Below are 22,458 nucleotides of genomic sequence, written 5' to 3' on the forward strand. Positions count from 1 at the left end.
CAAATGCTATCCCGCAAGGAAAAAATCATTTGCCAGTCAAGAAATACCAATATGAAATCATGTGCGTCTTTTAGTGCTGACAAAGTGCTGTTTTTCGGTTCCAAATATTTGGGGGGCGATGATCGGTGTGGAGCTTCAAAAGGGGGCGATGAGTCGAAAAAGGTTGGGAACCACTGGACTATACTAACGCAAAGAATTTGTCAACATATTGGCCTACTCCCTAATTGCCTAATTAAGGCCGCTAAAAGTAAATTTCTGGATGAAACGGATTTACTATGCGATCCAAGCGAGTCCCTGCTGAACAAAATTACATCAAAAGTCAACAAATCAGCAGGGACAATCATCAATTACAATAATATCTTGCAAATATTCATAGTGAGAGGGAATCTACATGAGTATATGAATGGTAGTGTTTACAAAGCGAATTCCACAATTTGCCTCCTGTATATATAATATATATCAAGTCCCACAAGTTCTCCATCGACAAGGACTGATCATTGCAATGACGAATTTGGTGAAGTCGTCGATATTTAGAAAAGTCTGCCCAAAGAGAGTGCATTCTAGTTTCTCATTACAGAGACGTTGAAGATATAGACATTCAGTAATTGTACTCGTAGAACGTAGTGTCAACCGCAGCAGAAACAAGAGTACCATCATCAGCTTTTTCATGATTTATTACAATTTACCTTGACGGAATCGTTAGTTCCATCCAGCACATGGCGCATCCGTATTCATGAATCATGCCTACTTGGTAACAGACTTGACATCGATTATACTATAATCTTCAGCATCACAATGGAAGATAATAAGAATGGACAAATCAGAACTTCGCAACTGTATACATAAGTCGACAATACGTGTCACATTGCAGAGCCAGCAAAATCTGCTTGTGCCCCCATGGCCCATGCATATTGCATTCGCACCTGGTCCTTACAAGAGAATGTTTCTGCAATAACGTGTCACTGTTTGTGAAGCCTCGAACTTTATCCTGGCCGGATCAGTCCATATAAAATGTCTGTAATGACCATTTCCTCTGGAGCCAAGTCCATTGAAAGCAACCATAGAAGAACAGTAAATGATCACAAAAACTGATTGTAAGCGACTGCAATGACTTTGAAACATCCGATCAAAAGATATCAACAATGAAATAAATGATGGATAAATAACTGGGACGGTGCTTAATCTGTTCACGAATGAAGCAGGTGCATGTTGGGTCTTACCTTTCGGCTCAGGTGCAGGTACCAGGCCAAGCCTAATTTTTTCTTGCTCATCTTTGAGAGCCTCTCTTCTATTTAGTCGACGTAGCTTCTTGCGTTCTTTCTTTGTGAGAAACAAGCCAAGAGAAACTTCTTTCTTTTTACCTGCAGACCATGGCAAAATTAAACCCGATCAGGCCTTCATGCTAAGTTCAATTCAAAGTTGTTTTATATCAAAACAAAATCGAGATTATGTTGTAAGGTCCAAGATAAATTCAAAATGATATTCGATGCAAATCAGGGATGGGCATTAGGGTTGTCCATAATTTGGAAAATTTCAAAATTTAGGCATATCCATGTCTCATTTTATAGATTATAGGTAAAAAACGTCAATGAGCCTGCAATAAGCTCACAGGAAAGTCGTTAACATTTGTCTAAATGCGTTTGAATGTAGCTGCCGTAGAGTGGGCGTGTCAGCGACCATAGAGCGGCAAGCAGACTAGTAATCACGAAATCACGGCGTTTGATTAGCTAATCTGCTATGCTTCAATGATCACGACGGTGACAGCTTGCTGATCAGCTGGTCAAGGAGTCGACTAACGGCAGTGATTCTGTAAGCGCAGAGTAGGTTGGTCCGCAGATAATGATTTAAGATTAATTCATAACATGTTGAGTGACGAAATAAATGATGAACAAAGAACAGCTGCTTCACAAAAACTTCAAATACATGACTTGATGGCTTATTGTGAAAGCAACCATTGTAGCATGTATGCCTTGTTTTCATCGAGGGAAAGCACAAAAACACGAGAAGAAATATTGCAAAGGCATTTATGCAAGTGGCTAACGAACTTCTAGTTTCAGAGGGGATGTTCCATAATTAAATACAAATATAAAACTTGACATTGACACTACCGTGTCTGAACTTATATCTTGTCGTGGTAGTCTATGTAATTGAAGTCTTAAAAGCTGTACGGGCTGGATGAATCAGTCATTTACGCTTGGTACTTGTCACATTCTTGCAGCATAATGAATCATACCCGCGAGTGCTGTCTAAGTCCTCAATGATGCCCCGGAAGAAGGTCTGAAGGCAAGCATAGACTATGCTTGTAGGACCAGCAAAAAGACTGTTCGCATGCATTGTTTAGCATGTCCATAATGAATCTTAGATCATTACCGGCTGCATCACGACTAATGCTTGAATCAAATCAGACATGGAAATAAAAAAGAATGTATTGAAGCGGTGAGGTAGTTACATTTCTTTAGAGTCCCAATGCAAGCTACATGGTCGACCCACATATCTTCTGAGTATGCAGGATTGTGTCCAGAATCCATCTCACATGGTGTGCTGCACCAGTTTGGTGATAACTAATGTACTCTACTTGCACTGCACCCAGAAAAGCAGGACCACTTGGCGTTACCTCAATCATATCAGATAGGTATTTCTGGGATCTATAAGCTCACAAGCATTCGCTGTTTCACCTCTGCCATGCCTGCAAGAGGGTATTGTTGTTCTGAACCTACCGTTATCTAGTTTTAATACTAAAAATTCAAAGACCAAGTGTCTCATTTTAGTATTTAATCACCAACGTACAATGCGCTTACAGAATCATCATTGCCGTTAGCGTACTTCTTGAACCAGTAGAAGCACATGATCAGCAAGCCGCCGTGGTCGTGATCATTGAAGCATAGCTGATTAACCAATCAAGAGACGTGATTTCGTGATTACTAGTCTTCTCGCCGTTCTATGGTCGCTAAGAAGCCCATTCTATGGCAGCTACTTTCAAACGCATTTAGACAAATGTTAACGACTTTTCTGTAAGCTTATTGCAGGTTCATTGACGTTTTTTATCAATAATGTACAGAATGAGACATGGATACGCATCTTTTTTGAGATTTTCCAAATTTTGGACAACCCTAATGGGCATGGACGGCAGGGATCTCGCGAGGGCGGCATTCAACATCTGAATCCATAATCAAGCCCTACCATAGTGAAACTTGGACCATAAGCTGAAACGCAGGGGCTAGTATTTATATAATATATTATATGAACAAGTTCAAAACAAATCAAACATTATTTGCTGATGATCCTCATGTGTCGGGGTCACTAATGACACCGTATTAGCTGGTCATCCGCAATAACCAATTTGCCAGAATTAAAGACGCTAGCCCCATGCGCCGATTCTTAGAACAGGATGAAATTTGAATCTGTTCATAGATTTGCTGATTCTATGTTTGGTTTCACTTCAGGACACACAATGCTGACAGAATTATAACCATGTTACCTTTAAATAGGCTTCACCAAATGGTTCACAGTGTTACTGTGTAAAACCTGCCTTCTACACGTTCTTTTATAAAGACGACATCGACATAATTTACTGTTGCCCCAAACATTTGATTAATTCGGTCGCTTCATGTACTTATATATGGTGCCCAGTGCTTCAAATTGCAACAACGAATTCATTGCGTAACAAGTCATACCAATTGCTTTACCTCCGCCACCAAAACAAGAAAATATATAAAGAAACAGTTTAATCAAGTTGCTGGAGTAATTAGATTTTTCTTGCGCATTTTTGGTATTTTTATAACTATGCCCCACACATGATGGAACCGGAGATGGAAGATCAGTGCTGATGATCACGTAGATTAAACACAAAGTATTCAAGACAGTCTCACAAACAGTCACAAATACCTGGTGCATCCATCTGTGTAGGGTGTTCAATCAGGTTTGTTATTCCGTAATATTTTTCGTCTCCGTTATCTGATCTAGAATAAAAAGAAAAGATATAAAACTGGTATGTTCAAGTTGAGCATCATCAAGTCCTTTTTTTAATACAGACAACTATTTCTCCTGCCATCATTACTAGCAAGCGCAGAGAGCCCGGCCCGACAGTCGTTCAAAGGGCCTTTAAATATAATGTGGTCACAAATTAAAGCAGAAGGTTTGAAAACATTTACGCAGTAGCCATATTCTTCAGAAACCACCGTTTTAGAACTGCAGCTGAAAAATTTTCACGAAAGGTATTATTTACCTCATTTGACCCTCTACTTATGATTATAGGTCGAGAAGTACAGCCAAAATGAAAATTTGAATAAAAACATATGACAGTAAATTCAAGTTCTGTACCACCAATCAGTTATTTAAAAACATACGAGTATCATCTCGAATTTCCAGATATTTTCAGAGTAGGAAAATTTGACTCCACGTTGTCAGGACACCGCAAGTCGACTTAGTAGTGCAGTGCACTGTATTCTTGGTGATCTCTCATTTTGTACATCAAACCGAGCTTCGGGGAAATTTGGCAGGATAAACCTTTCAATACTCCAGTCTTGGAATAAACGGCACAAAACTGGTTTAGTATGTGTGTGTGTCAGCAGAGGGGTATATATGTCAAGAGAAAGATGCATTGATTTCGACTCTCTGGCACCATCTTGGGGTTCAATTGTGATGAAATTGTCGACATATTGATTTTTTCGTAAAAAAATCTCAGTTTATAAAAAAGACAGACTGCACTTTGTTCGCTAAACTACCTTAGATCAGGGTTGTAACCAAGGCAGACGGTTTCGAGTCACAATCAGTCTCACTTTAATAGTTTTGACTCTGTGTCAAGTCGAGTCATTTTCAATTCACCACCGAGTCCGAGTACAAGTCAGTGACGAGAGGGTCAAGGCCGACTCAAAGTGCTGTGACTCGAGTCCGAGTTCAAGTCATTGTGTTCAATGTTCAGTTTAGAGTTCGATTTGATTCAACCCATATTTTCAACTTTGCTCGAGTGATATAGAATGGCACGCAGTCACAACATCTTATTTTTCCTCAGTCCTAATGGTTTCTGGCCCTATTTTCCAAATACCGGTTTCAGGACTGATAGACAAATTACCAATAATGTGGTGACTTTACTATTCTTCCAAGCTGCAATGAAATGTCTTTCTAGGCCGTTCTAGTCTGGAATCATATGACTTGGTTAGTGTCATGCACAATGATTTGACTAAAAGTCGAGTCAATACACAAATTAACTAAAGTCGAGTCATTATACGCATTCGAAAAAATGACTTGAGTCAAGTCGGGTCACAAAATCATCGTGACTCGAGACGGGCCAAAGTTACGTCATGACTCGAGTCATTACAACCCTGCCTTAGATTACTGCCCTGGCTCTCCAGCGAGACCAAAGGAGCCCGGTTCAAGTTTCGGGAAGGAAAATAATTTTCAATTTGAAAAATTATCGGATTATTCTGGAAATGGAATCCTCTCTTATCGCGTTCTGTTGTTTGGAATGTGGTGGATTTCTGAGGAAAACGGCTGCTGCCTAAGTGTGTTGTTCATTCCTTCCAATTTCGTTTGAGACCACAGCATATGCAGAGCGCAGTGCCCCTTTCGTGTGAAACAATGTCAAGTCAAACGCTCTACAAAACCTCGAACAAAATCCGCATACCCCGCTTGAGGAATGAGATATTCGTCCCACCACTCCAGGTCCGGCACAGAGCCCGATTCCGACACCGCCTTAGGAGCGATCAGGGCTAGCTTCGACGCTTGCTGAATGCCGGTTTTCCGTGCTGCTTGGGCAATTTCGTTCTGCAGTTTCTCGAGTTGAGTCTGTCGAAATGTGAAACGAAATAGTTGATGAAATTCCGCTCGGCATAAGATTTGTACCGACAGATTAAAATGAGTAGAAAGCAGTGCCCCTATGATTCGAGTACTGAATTGCATCTTCCCAGCTACTAAGAGTTGATATATCAACGAGAATTACAGCTTCAATACTATTTACCACTGTGGAAGGCTGCAAACTTCGATTGGTCCTAACCCAGCACACCAAACACATAGTACAAAGCTACAGCGCTATGCCCCTTATTGGAAACGACAAATCAGTGTATTCGCGATCAACCCACATCATGGCCACAAATAGCGATTTTCCAGGCGTCAATTATAGACATATTGATACACAATACATACATTTATGCCGTCAGTGAACACATACCAGGGGTTCATGATTTCATCAACAACAACTACTAGGGTTTACCAAATCAAAAAAGAAGATCATTGGTCTAGTGCAGTGGTCCTCAAACTGGGAAGGCGTGAAAGCCTCCGAGGTGAGGCACGAAGTCTCCGAGTGAGACTAGTACTAGACTAGATTAGTAGTGAGTTCAAATTGTGCTGAAATATACAAGTTTAAATAATGACATTGATAATATTTCGCTTTTAAATGCGATAAATGCTGGATTTTGACTGATACCGAACCTTGCACTAAAAAGACGCGGTCCCTGAATGAAGTGTTACTGGTGAAAGTGTGGTTTTTGAGTTAGCTCATGGTCACCTATGTTTAAGCTACGCTGAATTGGGGATTAGACACCACCATGAGCTATGCGCTACCATTTCACATGATTACGTTTACCAAAATATTAAACCGGACATTTTTCGGGCTCCACATGATTTACGTCCAGCTTATAATCGAAATATTGCTCTACGTATTTTCTGAATTTGAGAAGTGTTTCAACCTTCCATGCCACAAACTATGCGTTTGTAATGCAAACATTCTCGTTGGTGTTTTTAATAATCTTTGATATGACGTTCCAGGGAGCGCAAAATTTTTCACCATCATCAAGCGGGCGCCTTAAAAAAATGTTTGAGAATCACTGGTCTAGACTAAATGCATAGGCCTCTATCCGCTTGAGTATGAAACGAGAGCATGCAACAGTCACTATCGCAGCGTGAATCTGACGCCTATCCGGGGCCCCTACATATTTTTGGGTGATTCAATAAGGATATCATTACTTTTGCTTTGTCCTAATGGCGGCCTCATAACAATTGTAATCTGATTAAAAATCAGGTCAGCATTTCCGCTCGTGACATGCACACTGCGAAAACCGACGTAACTAAAAAATAAAGACACATCTGATGATGGGAGATGTAGTTTTTATAGTTGCAGTTGCAACCTTGGCCTTAAACAGACAACTCTAAAACTAGTCTGCCCGCGGAATCCACTAGAATATTCAAAAAAGTAGAAACCCTTCGTTGCTGAACAGCTCTGGTGGAAATTAGCGTCACTTTGGACTACCATCAGCAAACCTTGGTCCGTATTTTATGTGCCAGCTGCACGAATCTGCCTTCGTCGTGGAACTTGAATTGGCGTCGCTGTCTGGCGGGGCCTTCAACCAAGACACGCGGGTCGTGGTAATGATTGACGGCTTTCGGCTCCTCTTTGGGTTTCTCCATCATTTTCTGTCGGAATTCTTCCCTTTTCTTTGCCCTGATGTTCGCCTGCGGTGCCACGGAAAAAGGAATGGGGTAGTAAAGGACTGCCGCAAATGCAAAGATTTAATCCAAGCTCCCGAATACAGGTTGGAACCTTGACTTTGAGCCCTGGAGGTACAGAACTCTGATACGGTATACAATTTAGTAATTATATTCATGCTATTCAATCGAATATTATATTAATATCATCCCATTGTATTCTACACGAGTCAGACTTACACAGATTACTGGACTGTCAAAACTTGCAACTAGAACTAGAATTACTCAAGAAAGCAAGTTGACAGTCAAGTAACTAGATTGTTAGTTTGTACAAGTCTGCTATGAGTGTCTACTCAGAACTATTTCATTAAATCCTCACTTTGAGAGTGGGCACCCTTTGCGGCATATTAAGGAATTGTCCAGACACATCGACGGTACGCCCTTCTTCGTCTATGATCAGGGGCTTTGGCGTTCCCTCTGGAGCGGGGCTGAAAACACAACGTCGCTGTTACGCTGTCACACTGTTACAGAACAATAGAATTGTTTTCAAATTTTGTGGATTTATCTACTGGTAATAGTAGAGTATGAATTATTGTTTATCATCTTCAGTCTGGCGTCTCCAGATATTCTTGCCGTCTGTTGTTAAGTGTGCATTACTTCTCACTTTCGATACAGTTGTTTTGTCACTACTGGCATTTTAAAATTTTAAAGTCACTGTGCCAGGCTATGTTATGCTGAGGATGGATAGCTTCTTCAACTTGGTTCCGCTTAATTCATTGGTTCTCAAGCTGTGGAACGCATAACATTTAGTGGTGCGGGATTCATTTCAGATGGTACGCAGTAAATGCAGGGAACCACTAGTTTAATTGAATTGAATTTGTTTTGATCTGCACAACAAATACAAAAACAGAGCTAAAATCAGCTAGCTCTGGAAGCAATCCACAAACAAAACTAAGATTTTCTGAAAAACAAATTGGTTCGATTTTGTGTACCTGAAATTATGGAACAACAAAGTAGCATATACGAAAAACAAAAGTGACAAAAACTGCATAGAATATGATTTAATACCAATAAATACGATTTGCTTGTAAAAATTATCCTGCCGGTGCAAAAAATTATCGAGACGACAGATTTCGCGTCGTTGGAAGGGGCCGTTCACACTTTCATTTGTGTGCCTGGGAGCCGACTTCCATCAAAATACACCAGTCAAGGCTGTGTCAATAAAAAGAGTTTGTGTACCATCTAAAAATAGCACATTAAACGCTCTCATATTCGATATTTCACGCTGGTATTTTGTGATACGATTGTGGATATACGTGTTTTCTTTTGAATTCTACACAAGTTGTTTACGATTACCCCTGACGAGTGTCAGCCGAAAATATTAGGGTTCATTTCAATACGAATATAATTCAAAAATGAAGAACGAACGCTCACGATATTCAAAAACTTTGGTCACCAGCCGGGAGCCTGGAGACCCCCGAACTAATAAACAGTTACCGAAAAGAGAAATTACCTTTCCTTTCCCGTCATTTGGGCGATCATTGTTGCCATGGCCTGTGGACCAGATATCGCTTGAACATTACCTGTAGTTAAACCATCGTTGAAATTCATTGCTAAGAATGATTGTCGCGAATCAAATAATACCGAGCAGCCCAGGTTTTGCCGCGAGCTTTTCTTGGATCCTACGCTGTAATGCGGCAGCTTTCGCAACTTTACTCAATTCAGAATCGATAAGGGCTTGCTGTTCTCCGCCATTCGCCGCCTGTTGTATGGCAAAATTGGTGTTAAGGACTGCGAAAACAAACAATACGTACTCAATTGTGTGCATGTCACAGACATTTGGTGAGATGAAGATTGGAAAGTTCATTCCAGACGTGCTACAGTTTGATTTCTACAGAAAAAAAGTTAGATACCATATATCATGACTTTTGGATCTTTTTGCAATGTTGTTTAGACATTATATATGATAGCTTCAATAAATTGAAGTAAGGCTATTTAGCCAACTAGAGTGCAGGGTGATTTTGCTGCCTATTCTTATATCAGTATGGAGATTTTTGGATAATTTTGGAATACGAGGTTTGATCGGTGCAATTTCTGGATTGCTCATTGTCGCATCTTTTCCCTTTACCTATCTTTGTCAAACTTGAATTGGACAGAAAGCGTGCACTTTTGATTGCACACCGCAGTTTCATGCTTCAATAGGCCTACACCAGAGAAGGTAGTACTTGGACACACTACTAAGACTGGGTCCTCTACAACAGGGCTAGTCAAAAAGTTGTGAATTTACAAAAGTTGAAATTTTCTGAGGTCGGCTACATGAAATAATTTGCAGTCATAGAAATATAATAAGTTGAAACTGTGTACAAAATCCAGTAAAGCGGTATTAGCAAGCAATAAGCAAAATGTATTTATTTTCCTGTTGGTCACAGCTACATGAAGAATTGGCATTTGTTTTTCTTGCAAGTAGCCTACTTTAAATCTTGGTTTTAAAGTAGTGAAAGCAAGTCGAAGGCAGTGGTGAAGGTTTTTACTGGTGATACAGAGGCGAAAATATAGTTATTTAGGTGTCATTGCAGCGACTGTCTGCATATGTTCTTAGCTATCATGATCGTACAAAGGGAGCTTGGTTATTCTACACAGTACGGGAAATTTCATTGACATCTCCTGCTGTGCGCTATCATCAAAAGCTTGATTAATCAGGTTTGCAGTGAGCCTGCCTGCCTGCTTGCTATCTCTCCATTGTATGGAGAGAGACAACGCCATTCTGTGTAGCGATTGTTGTGTCATATTAATTTAAGACTGACAACGTGCATCTCAAACTTAGTATCCGCAAACAGACTACGGACGTAATTGATTCTCGCTAATCAAAATATGAGAAAGGCTTGAACCAATCCAAGTCAGCGGCGTTACAGAACAACATTGAATGGCGCCGTGGTAAATAGTTAGCATTTACGCAATACCACGGACTCGCTAATTGGCAGCGCTGATGGTCTCGTAGGACTGAATTGGTATCGAACTGAGCAGACAATAGAAATATACAAAAACCTGGAATCGCAGACGCCGGGTGTTTGAGCATTTTGTGTGAGGTGGCCGCCACCCATTAACTCGGCGCCTATGTTCCAATAATTACCTTGGCCGCATCAGCTTGAGCTCGGATGTCCGCTGGACTCATTGTCTTTAATTGGCCTTTTCGTTGTTCAATTTGCTGTTTGGCGTGGGCCATCATGTTTTTTATCTGAAAAGCAGATTTGAAAACAAATTAAAACATTTTCAATGAACTTGCTGCGATTCAGAGAGGTTCGCTTCTGCGTCTGCCTCGACTCGCATATTTTGGCCTCTATAAATTGTTACGGGCTATTCCCTGTAAACAGCCATGTCAGCAAATGAATCCTATTCATTATCCATAAAATTTATACGGATATCATATTATCATATGTGCTCTTTCAAGAGGATTTGTCCTCTTTTTATAGCTTTGATAATTAGGTGACTGTACAAAAATGTCATAATAAATTTACACAGGGTAAACCTATCGCCAACAGGTTGACTAAAAATAAAAGTCAACTCCACTCCAACATTAGGCTATACGTGCAAACGAGCCTTTTTGTCAGTGAACCCAACCAAATGAACGTCCGCTGACCGCTACCATAACTTTTGTAACTTGAAAAGAGTGTCCTTATTTTTCAGATCTCATGATGTGGTAACCCTGAAACCTCAATCCTCAGTGATATTGCTCACTTAGTTCAAAACTCATCTGCAAAATATCTGGAGTTGATACTACAGAAGCTTGTTGAGGAATATTAATATTTATATATTAGTGTTTTCAGTTAGGTATTGTTTGACTGCAGTGCATGATTTGTGAGGCACTATCTCCTACCACACATCCCTAACCCTAATCAATGGCAATCACCTATCGCAATTTTGCAATCGACTCTTGACTCAGAGGGACGAGAACTAACTTAACATTTTTGATGACTTATTTCAGCACCAACACTGTCTGTCAAGCTTTTTCGTGCAATTTCGTGACAAGATAAATGTTAATCTTAAGCATGTACTTTAGGGTTGTCCATAATTTGGAAAATCTCACAAATCCTGCGTATCCATGTCTCATTGTATAGATTATTGATAAAAAACGTCGATGAGGCCTGCAATAAATTCACAGGAAAGTCGTTAAGATTTGTCTAAATGCGTTTGAAAGTGGCTGCTACAGAGTGGGCGTACCAGCGGCCATAGAATGGCGAGAAGAATAGTAATAATGAAATTACGGCGCTTGATTGGGTAAGCGGCTATGCCTGAATGATTACGACAGTGGTGGCTTGCTGATCAGCTGTTCGAGGAGTCTGAGATTGATTCGGGATATGTTTAGTAACATATTAGGCCTACTTAACGAACAAAAGACAGCTGCTTCACAAAAACGTTTGAAACATGACTGGCTTATTGTGAAGGTAACCGTTGTAGTCTGTGTACATTGCTTTCATCGAGGGAAAGCACTAAAACACACAAAGAAACATTGCAATGGCACTTACGCAAGTAGCGTACGAATTTCTAGTTTCAGAAGGGATGCACCATCATTGATTACAAATATAATCTTAACAGTGATAATGCTTTGTCTGATCTCATTAGCCTCTGGTCGTGGTATATAATTCAAGTTTTGAATGCTCTAAGGATGGACTGAATTGTCCGTTTATGCGTGGCACCTGTCCGATTCTTACAGCATAATTAATCTACCCGTAAGTGCTGTCAAAATCCTCAATCATACCACAGAAAGAGATCTAAAAGTATGCACAGACTATGCTGGTGGGGTCAGCAAAACTACAGTTTGCTTGTAGAGCTTAGCCTGTCCCAAATGAATCATAGATCATCACTGGCTGCATCACGACTGATGTTTGAACCAAACCAGACATTGATATATAAATGGATTTAATCGATGCAATAGTAAGGATAGTTACACTTCTTCTTCTTCGTAGTTCCAATGTAAGCTACCTGGTCGGTCTACATATCATCTTATAAGCATACAGGATTGTCCCCCGCAGCATGTATCTCACATGCTGTGCTGCACCAGTTTGGCGATGGCTAATACTTTACCTGCACCCAGAAAAGCAGGAGGACTCGGCGTAATCACAAGCATATCAGACTAGATGTTTCTCTGATTTATACTTAGTTCTACAAGTTCACAATCATTCTCTGTTACCTCTCTGCCATGTCTGCAATAGGCTATTGCTGCTATAAACCTATCGTAACCGACTTTTTAACCAAAACAACAAATCACCAGGTGTCAAATATTATTGTTAAATCATCAACCTACAATGCCCCTACACAATCATCGCCGTTAGCAAACTTCTTTAACGAGTAGAAGCACGTAATCAGAAAGTTGCTGCGGTAAAGGTCATTCAAGCATAACTGATTAATCAATCATGAGCCGTGATTTCGTGATTACTAGTCTTCTCACCATTCCATGGTCGCTGGCACGCCCACTCTACAGCAGCTACTTTCAAACGCAAATTTAGACAAATCTTAACGACTTTCCTGAGAGCTTATTGCAGGCTCATTGACGTTTTTTATCAATAATCTATAGAATGAGAAATGGATACGCAGCGTTTGTGAGATTTTCCAAATTATGGACAACCCTAATGTACTTGCCTATAAAACAAGATATCGAGTTATTGGGTGGCCCATAGTCAATCTGTTTGATGATTTCTACCAAATATCAAGATTAGCGAGATTCACATAAAAAACACTTCAATCCATTGACTGTACAATACAATACCGTTCACACACACAATAAGCAAGACCAAAACATCTGCATTCAGGGACTCAAACCCAAATTCTATAATTTTCAAAATATCTACTGACATCAAAATTATACATTTTCAATCAATCAAAAACCCTTTTAGAGTTGTCCTTGTAAAAGGTGCGGGTGAATCGAAAGCTATATCCCACAATCACAGAGCATGCCAAGTAACTACTGTAATATCAGATATGGCAGTGACCCACACCTCAATAGTGGCCCGTACCTGACCCTACATGTTCGAAAAGAAAGAGAAATCGCAGATCAAAGATATACTTTAGCACAGGGGTCTCAAACTTTTGTGCTGCCTACGACGGCATTTTGGATTTTCAAGTAGGCTATTCTACGATATAGGCCTATTCAACTGCCACATATCGTTTCTAGATTTGAGAAATTCAAGTTCACTCTAAAACTACTCCAAAAACCTGAAAGCTCATCAAACTTCACAATCACATCACTTTCAAAAGCCATTCATGCGATGGAAGATCAGCTATTATGTCACTTATCTAGTTCATGGTGATAAAACATGACCCGTTGATGATTCGTGACTGAAAATTGTGATTTGGACTTTGAAGTGACCAGTCGTGTAAAATTACTCAAATTCGGAATGACTGGGTGAACAAATAAAAGTGACTCGAGTTGAGTTTGAGTCAAACGTTAATAACAGAGGACATACGACTCGGAATGTCGTGGCGTGGTACGACCAGGGTCGCAAAAACTATCGAACCGTCGTGGGAAATAGTAATATATCAAAAGGCCGTAGCTCGCTATCTAATCAGGTCAGTGTGCAAACCATTGGCATTCTGTTGCCCCCTGATGTAAAGTTAGTAACATTTTGGGTGATCTTTGGTCTCTACATCCAGGTTATTATCGCTGGTGGCGATTAAGGTAGTGGTAGGCTACTCTCGGCAGCTGTTACACCAATGGATTCTTCGGTGATTGGACATTTCTATTCCGTGCGTTCGTAACCAGGGGTACATGGACCCTTTCGGGGTACCAAAGCCCCATATCAGGGGGTACGAGATGCATTGTGGAATTAGGCCTATCCGTCGCTGGAAAATCAAACTCTCCTATGTCCACTTTAGTATTTTTGAATTAATTCTTCTATCACTATTTAGATATAGATCTCTTGTTTTAACCTGGTTCCAAGTTCCTAAGTAGCATGAATTTCTAGTGAAGTGGATATATCAACCTGCATTTTCAAGGTAAATTGAAAACAAAACTGGTTTATATCCAAATTATATGGTAAAAGTCAAACTTTCAAAGAATGGACATAGGACTGTTTGGTTTTCCAGCGACAAACGCTACCTAGAGCCGAAAAATACCTTGCAAACCAACAAAAAGTGGAGTATCTTCCGGACCAATTTATTCAACTGAAAAATGTTATTCATCTACGCGCGATTTCCATGTCAATAGGCTTTTTGATTTCAATGTAGGTACAATCAGAAATCGTGGTGAGCATTGGCAGGGGCAGCCTACGAGAAATCTTATTGAAAGCACAAGGGGTACGATCGTCAAAAAGGTTAAGAAACACTGCTGTTACTATGGCACAATAATCATGATATACAAATTGTTATTGATCTGTTCCAATAATGGATGGCACCATCTAACGCTGATTTAATTTGACTTCGGCAATGACATGAACAATAGACTGCTTATCAGGACTATATGAGAAACCCGAATTAGGCTAGACTGTGCAAATGGTCTGATATCAGATCAATCCTTGGTCAATTCTAAAATAATCTACCTATGATTGTGGCACGTTATATATCCGCTCTAGGTGCAATACTATAATGCGACAGCTTTCACGATATCATGACGGTGTGGTGTCTATAACTCATTATGTTGACAAATTAGGCCAGCACAAAAACAATTTTATTCAAATACTTGAAAATGTGATTTTTTTTTTCGTGCCAAGCATGAATAGTATACAATAGAAATTACATTTTCACGATATTTGTGGAATACCAGTCTGCAAGGTCCCGTCAAATAAGGCCTACTTGGAAATTATACATTGAATACCCAGATTATTGACGGTGCGGCCTACAGCGTTACCAGAAACTACAAAATTGGCCAGCGAGCACATTTGAATTTGAGACCCCAGCTTTAGCATTTTCATCAAGTAAAAAAGAGGTAAACGAGAAGTGGCAAATTTAGAGCGAGTTTCGAAAGTTTTATGAAAGTTGAGAAGCTCACCTGCTGTGTTGTCAACATCCCGGGGCTTTCCGACACCGGTTCGGCAGGCAATGCAACAATCGGTGGTGCATTCGATTCAGGCTCTACAAAGCGACGTACTTTTTTTGCTTTGCCAGGATCAGCGTCATCATCCTGAAAAGCAAAATGATTTGAGATTTCGAGAGAATGTGGCATGCAAAGGACCCAGATTTCTACAAGATATAAGACTCTCACACGAGACGACCCTTTGAATGCCACGTCTGTAACTTTCAGTAATGTTATAATTTATTTATACATGACTGATGACTTGGCATCACCACCACCAAGCATGCCGTAAATAACAGAAAGTGCCCATGTCCAATTTTCACAAATGCTTCACCGTTGCTGTAGGCTATAACATTCAGTAAAACTTCTCATGAGGCCTTCCTAAGGCATAAAATAAAATGGTTTCCAGTAAATTCGGCCACCGGTAAATTCGGCCAGTAAATTCGGCCATCGGTCACTTCGGCCCTCGGTGAATTCGGTCCTCGGTAAATTCGGCCAGGCCGGGGTAACAATAACAGTTACAATAACATTACCTACCTAACCTTAAACCAAACCCTAATCCTAACCCTAACCGTAACCCTAACCCCTACATTACCTAACCTTAACCCTAACCCTAATCTTAATCTTAACCCTAATCCAAACCCTAATCCTAACCCCTAACCTCCAAATCACTTGATATTAATATAATTACGTAATTAATTCACACTAATAGTTGGTAATACATTTTTACACAAAATTCTCCGAGGGCCGAATTTAGCCTACCGATTGAATTCGGCCCTGTAAATATCCGCGTTATCTGCGTTGACTGCGTGATATACGCACACCCTGTCCTCCAAATCACTTGATAATGATATTATTATGTAATTAATTCACATTAATAGTTGGTAATACGTTTTTATACAAAATTCTCCGAGGGCCAAATTTACCAGGTAAATTCGGGCCCGTAAATATCCGCACTATCTCTCGCGATTACGCGATCTACGCATACCCTGACCTCCAAATCACTTGATAATAGTATAATTATGTAATTAATTCATGTTAACGTTTGGTAATACATTTTAATACAATATTCTTGGAGGGCCGAATTTACCGAGGGCCGAAGTGACCTACGGCAGAATTTACTGTCCGAATTTACCGGTGGCCGGATATACTGGCAATTGAATAAAATATAGCACTTAAAAAAATTCAATGTCAAAAACAAACAGTTCATCAACTCACTGCATTGCATAGCAGTATCGAAAGGCTTACCTTCCTTTTCCTACTCTTTCTTCTAGGAAGATAAGATTCCACCGAGTCAAATAACGCTTCCACGAATTTTCGAGCTGACTTGTCCATCAGAGGCTGCAGTTGATCTGGCAAACATCAGCAACAGTAAATTTCATATCTTTGTTACCGGTAGCCTACTAATAAAGACACGGGCTGATCCTAAATGTACGTGAAACTTCCCATTTCTGGAATCAGAAAAGCTAGAAACATATTTATACTTTAGCGACATCAGTTCGTAATTCCGAAATGTGAAAACAGTCCTGAGTGGACAACATCTGGCCAGGGAGTGTAACAGTTGACAGTTCTTGTGCGGTTTACGTTCAGTTTCTCGTCAGAATGGGACATTGTGATGTGTAAATCCACAATGTCACTTGATTAGAGCCCGACGATTATCAATTCGCCGATAATATCGAGTCGATATCACACTTTGAAAAAATTATCCATATCAGCCATTGGAGGTGAAATAATACCGGCAATTTTCGTGACGTCACAACATGGTGGTAGTAAGTCAGAAAACTATAATCCTTGACCGCTGGACTGGTAATATTGCTATATTTCATATAGCTTACACTTTTAAGGTGTCCAGATGCAGCCTTCCTAGTTTATTTCATGTTCAAGTATGACAATAGCTGTGAAATTTTGAAAATGCGCCTCTCGAGGTGGATCCACCTTATTTGAATATCGGCTGAATATATCGGTGAAGGTGTCAGATTTCAGTTTTATCAGTATCGCCTCAAAAATGAACATGTGAAAATTTATAAATGTCAAAATAAATTGTTTTTACGTTGGGGTGGGGTAGACGGATATTTGGGATCGGGGAGGGGGATATCAGGTTGGGTTATGGTCAAGGTTTGGGTTAAGATATCCTAAGATTAGGGTTGGGATATTAAGGATTAGGGTGGGTTAGAATATCCTAAGATTAGAGTTGGGGATATTAGGGATTAGGATCAAGGTTGGGGTTAGGATAACCTACGATTAGGGTTGGGGGTATTAGGGTGGGTTAGGGTCAAGGTTGGGGTAAGGATATCCTAAGATTAGAGTTGGGGGATATTAGGGTGGGTTAGGGTCAAGGTTGAGGTTAGGATATTCTAAGATTAGGGTTGGGGGATGGGTATTCGTATTAGGGTCAAGGTTGGGGTTAGGATATTCTAAGAATAGGGTTGGGGAAGGGGTATTAGGGTCAAGGACGGGGATAAGATATCTTAAGATTAGGGTTTGGGGTGAGGAATACAATACTCCCAACTCTAATCTTGGGATACCCTGACCACAAATTTAACCCTAATCATGGGATATCCTACCACAAACTTGACCCTGATATTGCCCTCCCCAACCCCAATCCTACGATACGCCCAACCCTAAACTTATGATATCTTACCCCATCCTTGACCCTAACCTACCGTAGTACCCCCGTCACGCAACCCCATCTTATAGGATATCCTAATCCACCCTAATAACCCCTTCCCCAACCCTAAGATCTCCCGAGCGTAATATCCCCATCCCTAATATCTCCCACCTCGACCCTAATATCTCCCACCCCGTCCCTAATATCTCCTACCCCGACACAAATATTCCCTCAGCCCTAATCCCAGCGCGAAAAACAATTTGTTTTGACGTTTATAAATTTCCACTTGTTAATGGGAAACATTTATTAGTTTCATGGTGATCACTTCTGGAGGTGTGGGGAATAACGAAGATTTGCCAAAAATCCAATATCAGTCGGGCTCTACACTTGAATGTAGAAAGATTTTACTCCTTATGATTCTATTCAGAATGTCATATTTTATTGCTCGTCCCACCCTGAGTTAGAGATTCAAAGGTTTATTATATTATACTTCTATCCGTGCTTCTTTGTAAGACTAGCCTACTGGCCGGAATCTCATTAGAATACACCTAGAAAACCTATTACCGGAATATTCATTTGAAAAATGTATGGCGCATACTTACCAATAGTATTGCCTTTATCTAGATCCTTTTGAAGACATTGTATGGCAGCATTGACAACCGTGCTATCCGAAAAGCCAAGAACTTTACTCACAACCTTGTCAATTTTGGGCTTTATGATGTCGATATCTTTCTTTGACCATTCCATATTCCTTGTCAAAAGTTCAATGGTGATGTATATGTTGGTGGCGCTGCTATACAAAATTTCCCACGCTACTATTCAGGTAAATATAACTGCAAGATAGAATGAGCAATCGTATGAAGGAGCTACGGTATTTGTAGCATTATTAAATTTCACATCGTCGTAAACAGACAGTAATAATGTCAATAGCAGAGTCTCCAAATCAACTGATCAACTTTTATAGGCTAGTGGTTCTCAACCGTCTGCCAATTTTGAGAATAGCAAAGCAATAAGAAAATCGGTATCGATGCATTGCATTGCCATATATTTTAAGCTGTCAACTACAAATTAAAAGTGCTTATAGTATTATCATAGTACTTTATGCATCCACATTTACAATGTCCACCCGGATGTCAGGGAGACGAGAGAGCAAGAAAGCATTTGAATAAGCATCTTTGAACCTTTGCAGTACTGGTACTGATGCCGTGAAGGCGTTAACTTGACATTTCTCTTCTTAACGCTGTATGTCCGTGTCGGGCATTACATCTACACGAGTTGGACACGGATGATCTTGGATTGATATTGATGGAGTACAAGCACATAATATGGTCGTTTCTGTTATAACTCTCTCCTAACCCTAAATTTTCTGCAATCAACAGCGATTCAACGTTTGTGCGACAGACAACAAAAAATTAAACTTAAGCGTACCAAATGCATCGTTAGGGTGTAAGCCACCGTGCTTTTCCATTGTCTGGTATAGCGTTACTCACCTTATCTACATCTACTGTAGGATGTATCGAATTTCTGTTTCACTACAACCCGCTATGATTAGAGTGAGAGTTACTACACATATAGGCTATATTGTATCTTGGAATGGTTCTATATCAGATGACACAGCCGCACAGATACCATGTCTTGAATATATGAAAATAGTGGCAATAGTGGTTTAGGGTTTTTGCTATATGCTTACTCCAGGATTCCAAATGTTGGTGACATCTATGACCTGCTCATCGATTACCAGTGAACTCAGACCTCGGGAAATTTTGTATTAAAGCTTAGCAACATACTTTGAAGATTGGCAAGATTGCGAACTGGGACAGGCCAACAGGGTGAATCTGTGTAATAGCTCTCTGGTCAAGGTCAACTATGTGATTACCAGTGAACCCAGCCTTCGGTGAACCCAGCCTCACAAACCCAGCCCTCGGTGAACCCAGCCCGCGGTGAACCCAGTCCTCGGTGAACTCGGCCCTCGGGAAGTTTTGTAATTAAGTGTATTAACAAGTATTATCATAAATTATTGAACTAATAATGTTATTATCAACTGATTTGTCGATCTTGTAAAGAGGTCAGGGCATGCGTAGATCACGCAGTCATTGAAATGCGATGCGTGCAGCATGTGGTGCCACATTGATTGTGGGATTACCAGTGAACTCAACCCTAATATCCCACCTCCGGCGACCCTAATATCCCACCTCCACCAACCCTAATATCCCACCTCCATCAACCCTAATATCTCACCTCCGGCAACGCTAATATCCCCCCTCCCCCAAACGCCTGATTGGAATCGCCGGCCTTTTTGCCTGATATATCAGGTGAGCAGCGATGATTTTCCAAGTTAAAGTAATTTAATAGAAAATAATTAAAAATTATAATATAGTGTGAGCACAGGACACCGATTCCAAACAGGGCCCAACCCTAATATTCCACCTCCGGCAACCCTAATATGTAATATCCCACCTCCGGCAACCCTAATATCCCCCCTCCACCAACCCTAATATCCTACCTCCACCAACCCTAATATCCCCCCTTCCCCAACCCTAATATCCCCCCTTCCCGAACCCTAATATCCCACCTCCGGCAAACCTAATATCCCCCCTCCACCAACCCTAATATCCCACCTACGGCAACCCTAATATCCCCCCTCCACCAACCCTAATATCCCACCTACGGCAACCCTAATATCCCCCCTCCCTCAACCCTAATATCCCACCTCCGACAACCCTAATATCCTACCTCCACCAACCCTAATATCCTACCTCCGCCAACCCTAATATCCCCCCTCCCTCAACCCTAATATCCCACCTCCGACAACCCTAATATCCCACCTACGGCAACCCTAATATCCCCCCTCCCTCAACCCTAATATCCCACCTCCGACAACCCTAATATCCTACCTCCACCAACCCTAATATTCCACCTACGACAACCCTAATATCCCCCCTCCCTCAACCCTAATATCCCACCTCCGACAACCCTAATATCCTACCTCCGCCAACCCTAATATCCCAGCTCCCAGCTTTAATTCAAAATTGTTCGGGGGCGGAATTCACCGAGGTCCATAGTATTCGAGAAACACCATGAACACCACAAAACAAACACGTAGAGTATGTGAGCGTCACGTTACCTCCCCCGCTTACTCAATCCGTGAATACAAAATTTTCCGAGGGCCGAGTTCACCGAGGGCTGGGTTTGTGAGGCTGGGTTCACCGAGGGCTGGGTTCACCGGCAACCAACTATGTAGCCTATACCTCCTTTACGTACCAAACTTCGGTTTATTAGCAATGTTCATCATTTCAATACACCACAAAAATTGTGTTACAATGAAAGGATAGGAAGGGGTCAAACCAGCTTGGTGTAGTCCGTACTCTTTGAAATCAGACACCCACCTTGATCCACTCCAAGTTGTTTCGACACCTTCCTATCTTTTCATTGTATCGCAGTCTTGTGATGTTTTGAAATGATGAAAATATTAACAAACCTGATTGATTGAGACTATGAGGAGGCAACCCGGCATTCCTATTGCAGGACAGATCAACAGAATTGTCTACGCAAGCATTGTAATACTTTCATACCATTTTGTTGGAATCAGACAGAAGGTGAAAAACGCCTGCACACCGCAAGTTCAGTATAGTTTCGAAGACATCAAGCGATATCAGCTCATCGGCGACAGCCCGACGGTCCGCGTGCAGACTGTGCACAGGGTAATGTGTGTACTGTGTATCTTCCCTTGACCATCCCGGTACGTTTTCAACAAAGTCACCAGTCATAGTTGAGTAACTTTGGTTCTATGAAATTCTGTTCATATTACTTGTCATAGTTTAGTTACTTTGGTTTTCAAACCAGACAAGCATTGCATTATAGATTACAAATTTTTGTTGCACTCATATTCGTGGAAAGTTGCATTTCATTCATTGATTTATTAGCAATTTTATCAGTTCAATATACCACAGAAATGCGATGCAATGAAAGATAGGAAGGTGTCGAACCGACTTGGTGTAGTCTAAGAAATCGGACACCCAAGGTTGGGATCAAGCCACTAGCTTCGAGTCACGAGTCATTTCCAGTCATTGCACATTTTGACTCGAGTCAAGTCAAGTCAATCGATTTTCAACGGTGACTCTAATCAAGTCAAGTCACCCGATTTTTGGAGGTGACTCGAGTCAAGTCAAGTCAAGTCACGTGTCAAGTCACAATTCAAGTCAAGTTGCCTTTTCGAAGAATGAGGCATGATAACGTCATTGCATTTTGCTAGCTGTCTGAAATACGGATTGAGTGGTCATTGATTTTGAACCGATGAACGAATATAAAGGTAAATGTATACGCAAGAAGGCGCTGTATCACTCACATATAAGTAGTAGGGATGGTGTGAACGTGAGGTTCACGTTCGCGATCTGTGTGTGAACCTCGGAAATTTAGAGGTTCCCGT

General features: G+C 40.8%; 1 protein-coding gene across 3 annotated transcripts in view; it reads right to left on the reverse strand.

The window, feature by feature from the left end:
• The window catches only part of LOC145442805 (U4/U6 small nuclear ribonucleoprotein Prp3-like), a 43,925-nt gene extending 22,171 nt beyond the window's left edge, over window positions 1-21,754 (reverse strand). Inside the window, exons 1-12 of one of the 3 annotated variants that reach the window (XM_080320817.1) lie at window positions 21,605-21,754; window positions 18,635-18,822; window positions 16,673-16,776; window positions 15,401-15,532; window positions 10,550-10,654; window positions 9,064-9,181; window positions 8,933-9,002; window positions 7,799-7,907; window positions 7,255-7,446; window positions 5,624-5,784; window positions 3,886-3,959; window positions 1,221-1,361 (exon numbers count right to left, since the gene is read on the reverse strand). In XM_080320817.1, coding sequence (XP_080176943.1) covers window positions 1,221-1,361; window positions 3,886-3,959; window positions 5,624-5,784; window positions 7,255-7,446; window positions 7,799-7,907; window positions 8,933-9,002; window positions 9,064-9,181; window positions 10,550-10,654; window positions 15,401-15,532; window positions 16,673-16,776; window positions 18,635-18,779 — 1,351 coding nt within the window. In that variant the 5' untranslated portion in view covers window positions 18,780-18,822; window positions 21,605-21,754. Of the gene's footprint in view, window positions 1-1,220; window positions 1,362-3,885; window positions 3,960-5,623; window positions 5,785-7,254; window positions 7,447-7,798; window positions 7,908-8,932; window positions 9,003-9,063; window positions 9,182-10,549; window positions 10,655-15,400; window positions 15,533-16,672; window positions 16,777-18,634; window positions 18,891-21,510 lie in introns of those variants that run through there. The other 2 variants (XM_080320818.1, XM_080320819.1) reach the window with 2 other exon arrangements.
• Between the last annotated feature and the right edge of the window lie 704 nt (window positions 21,755-22,458).

Source organism: Botryllus schlosseri, chromosome 7 (genome assembly GCF_051294905.1).
Source record: "Botryllus schlosseri isolate E-star chromosome 7, Bs_hap1, whole genome shotgun sequence".
NCBI classification, from domain to species: Eukaryota; Metazoa; Chordata; class Ascidiacea; order Stolidobranchia; family Styelidae; genus Botryllus; species Botryllus schlosseri.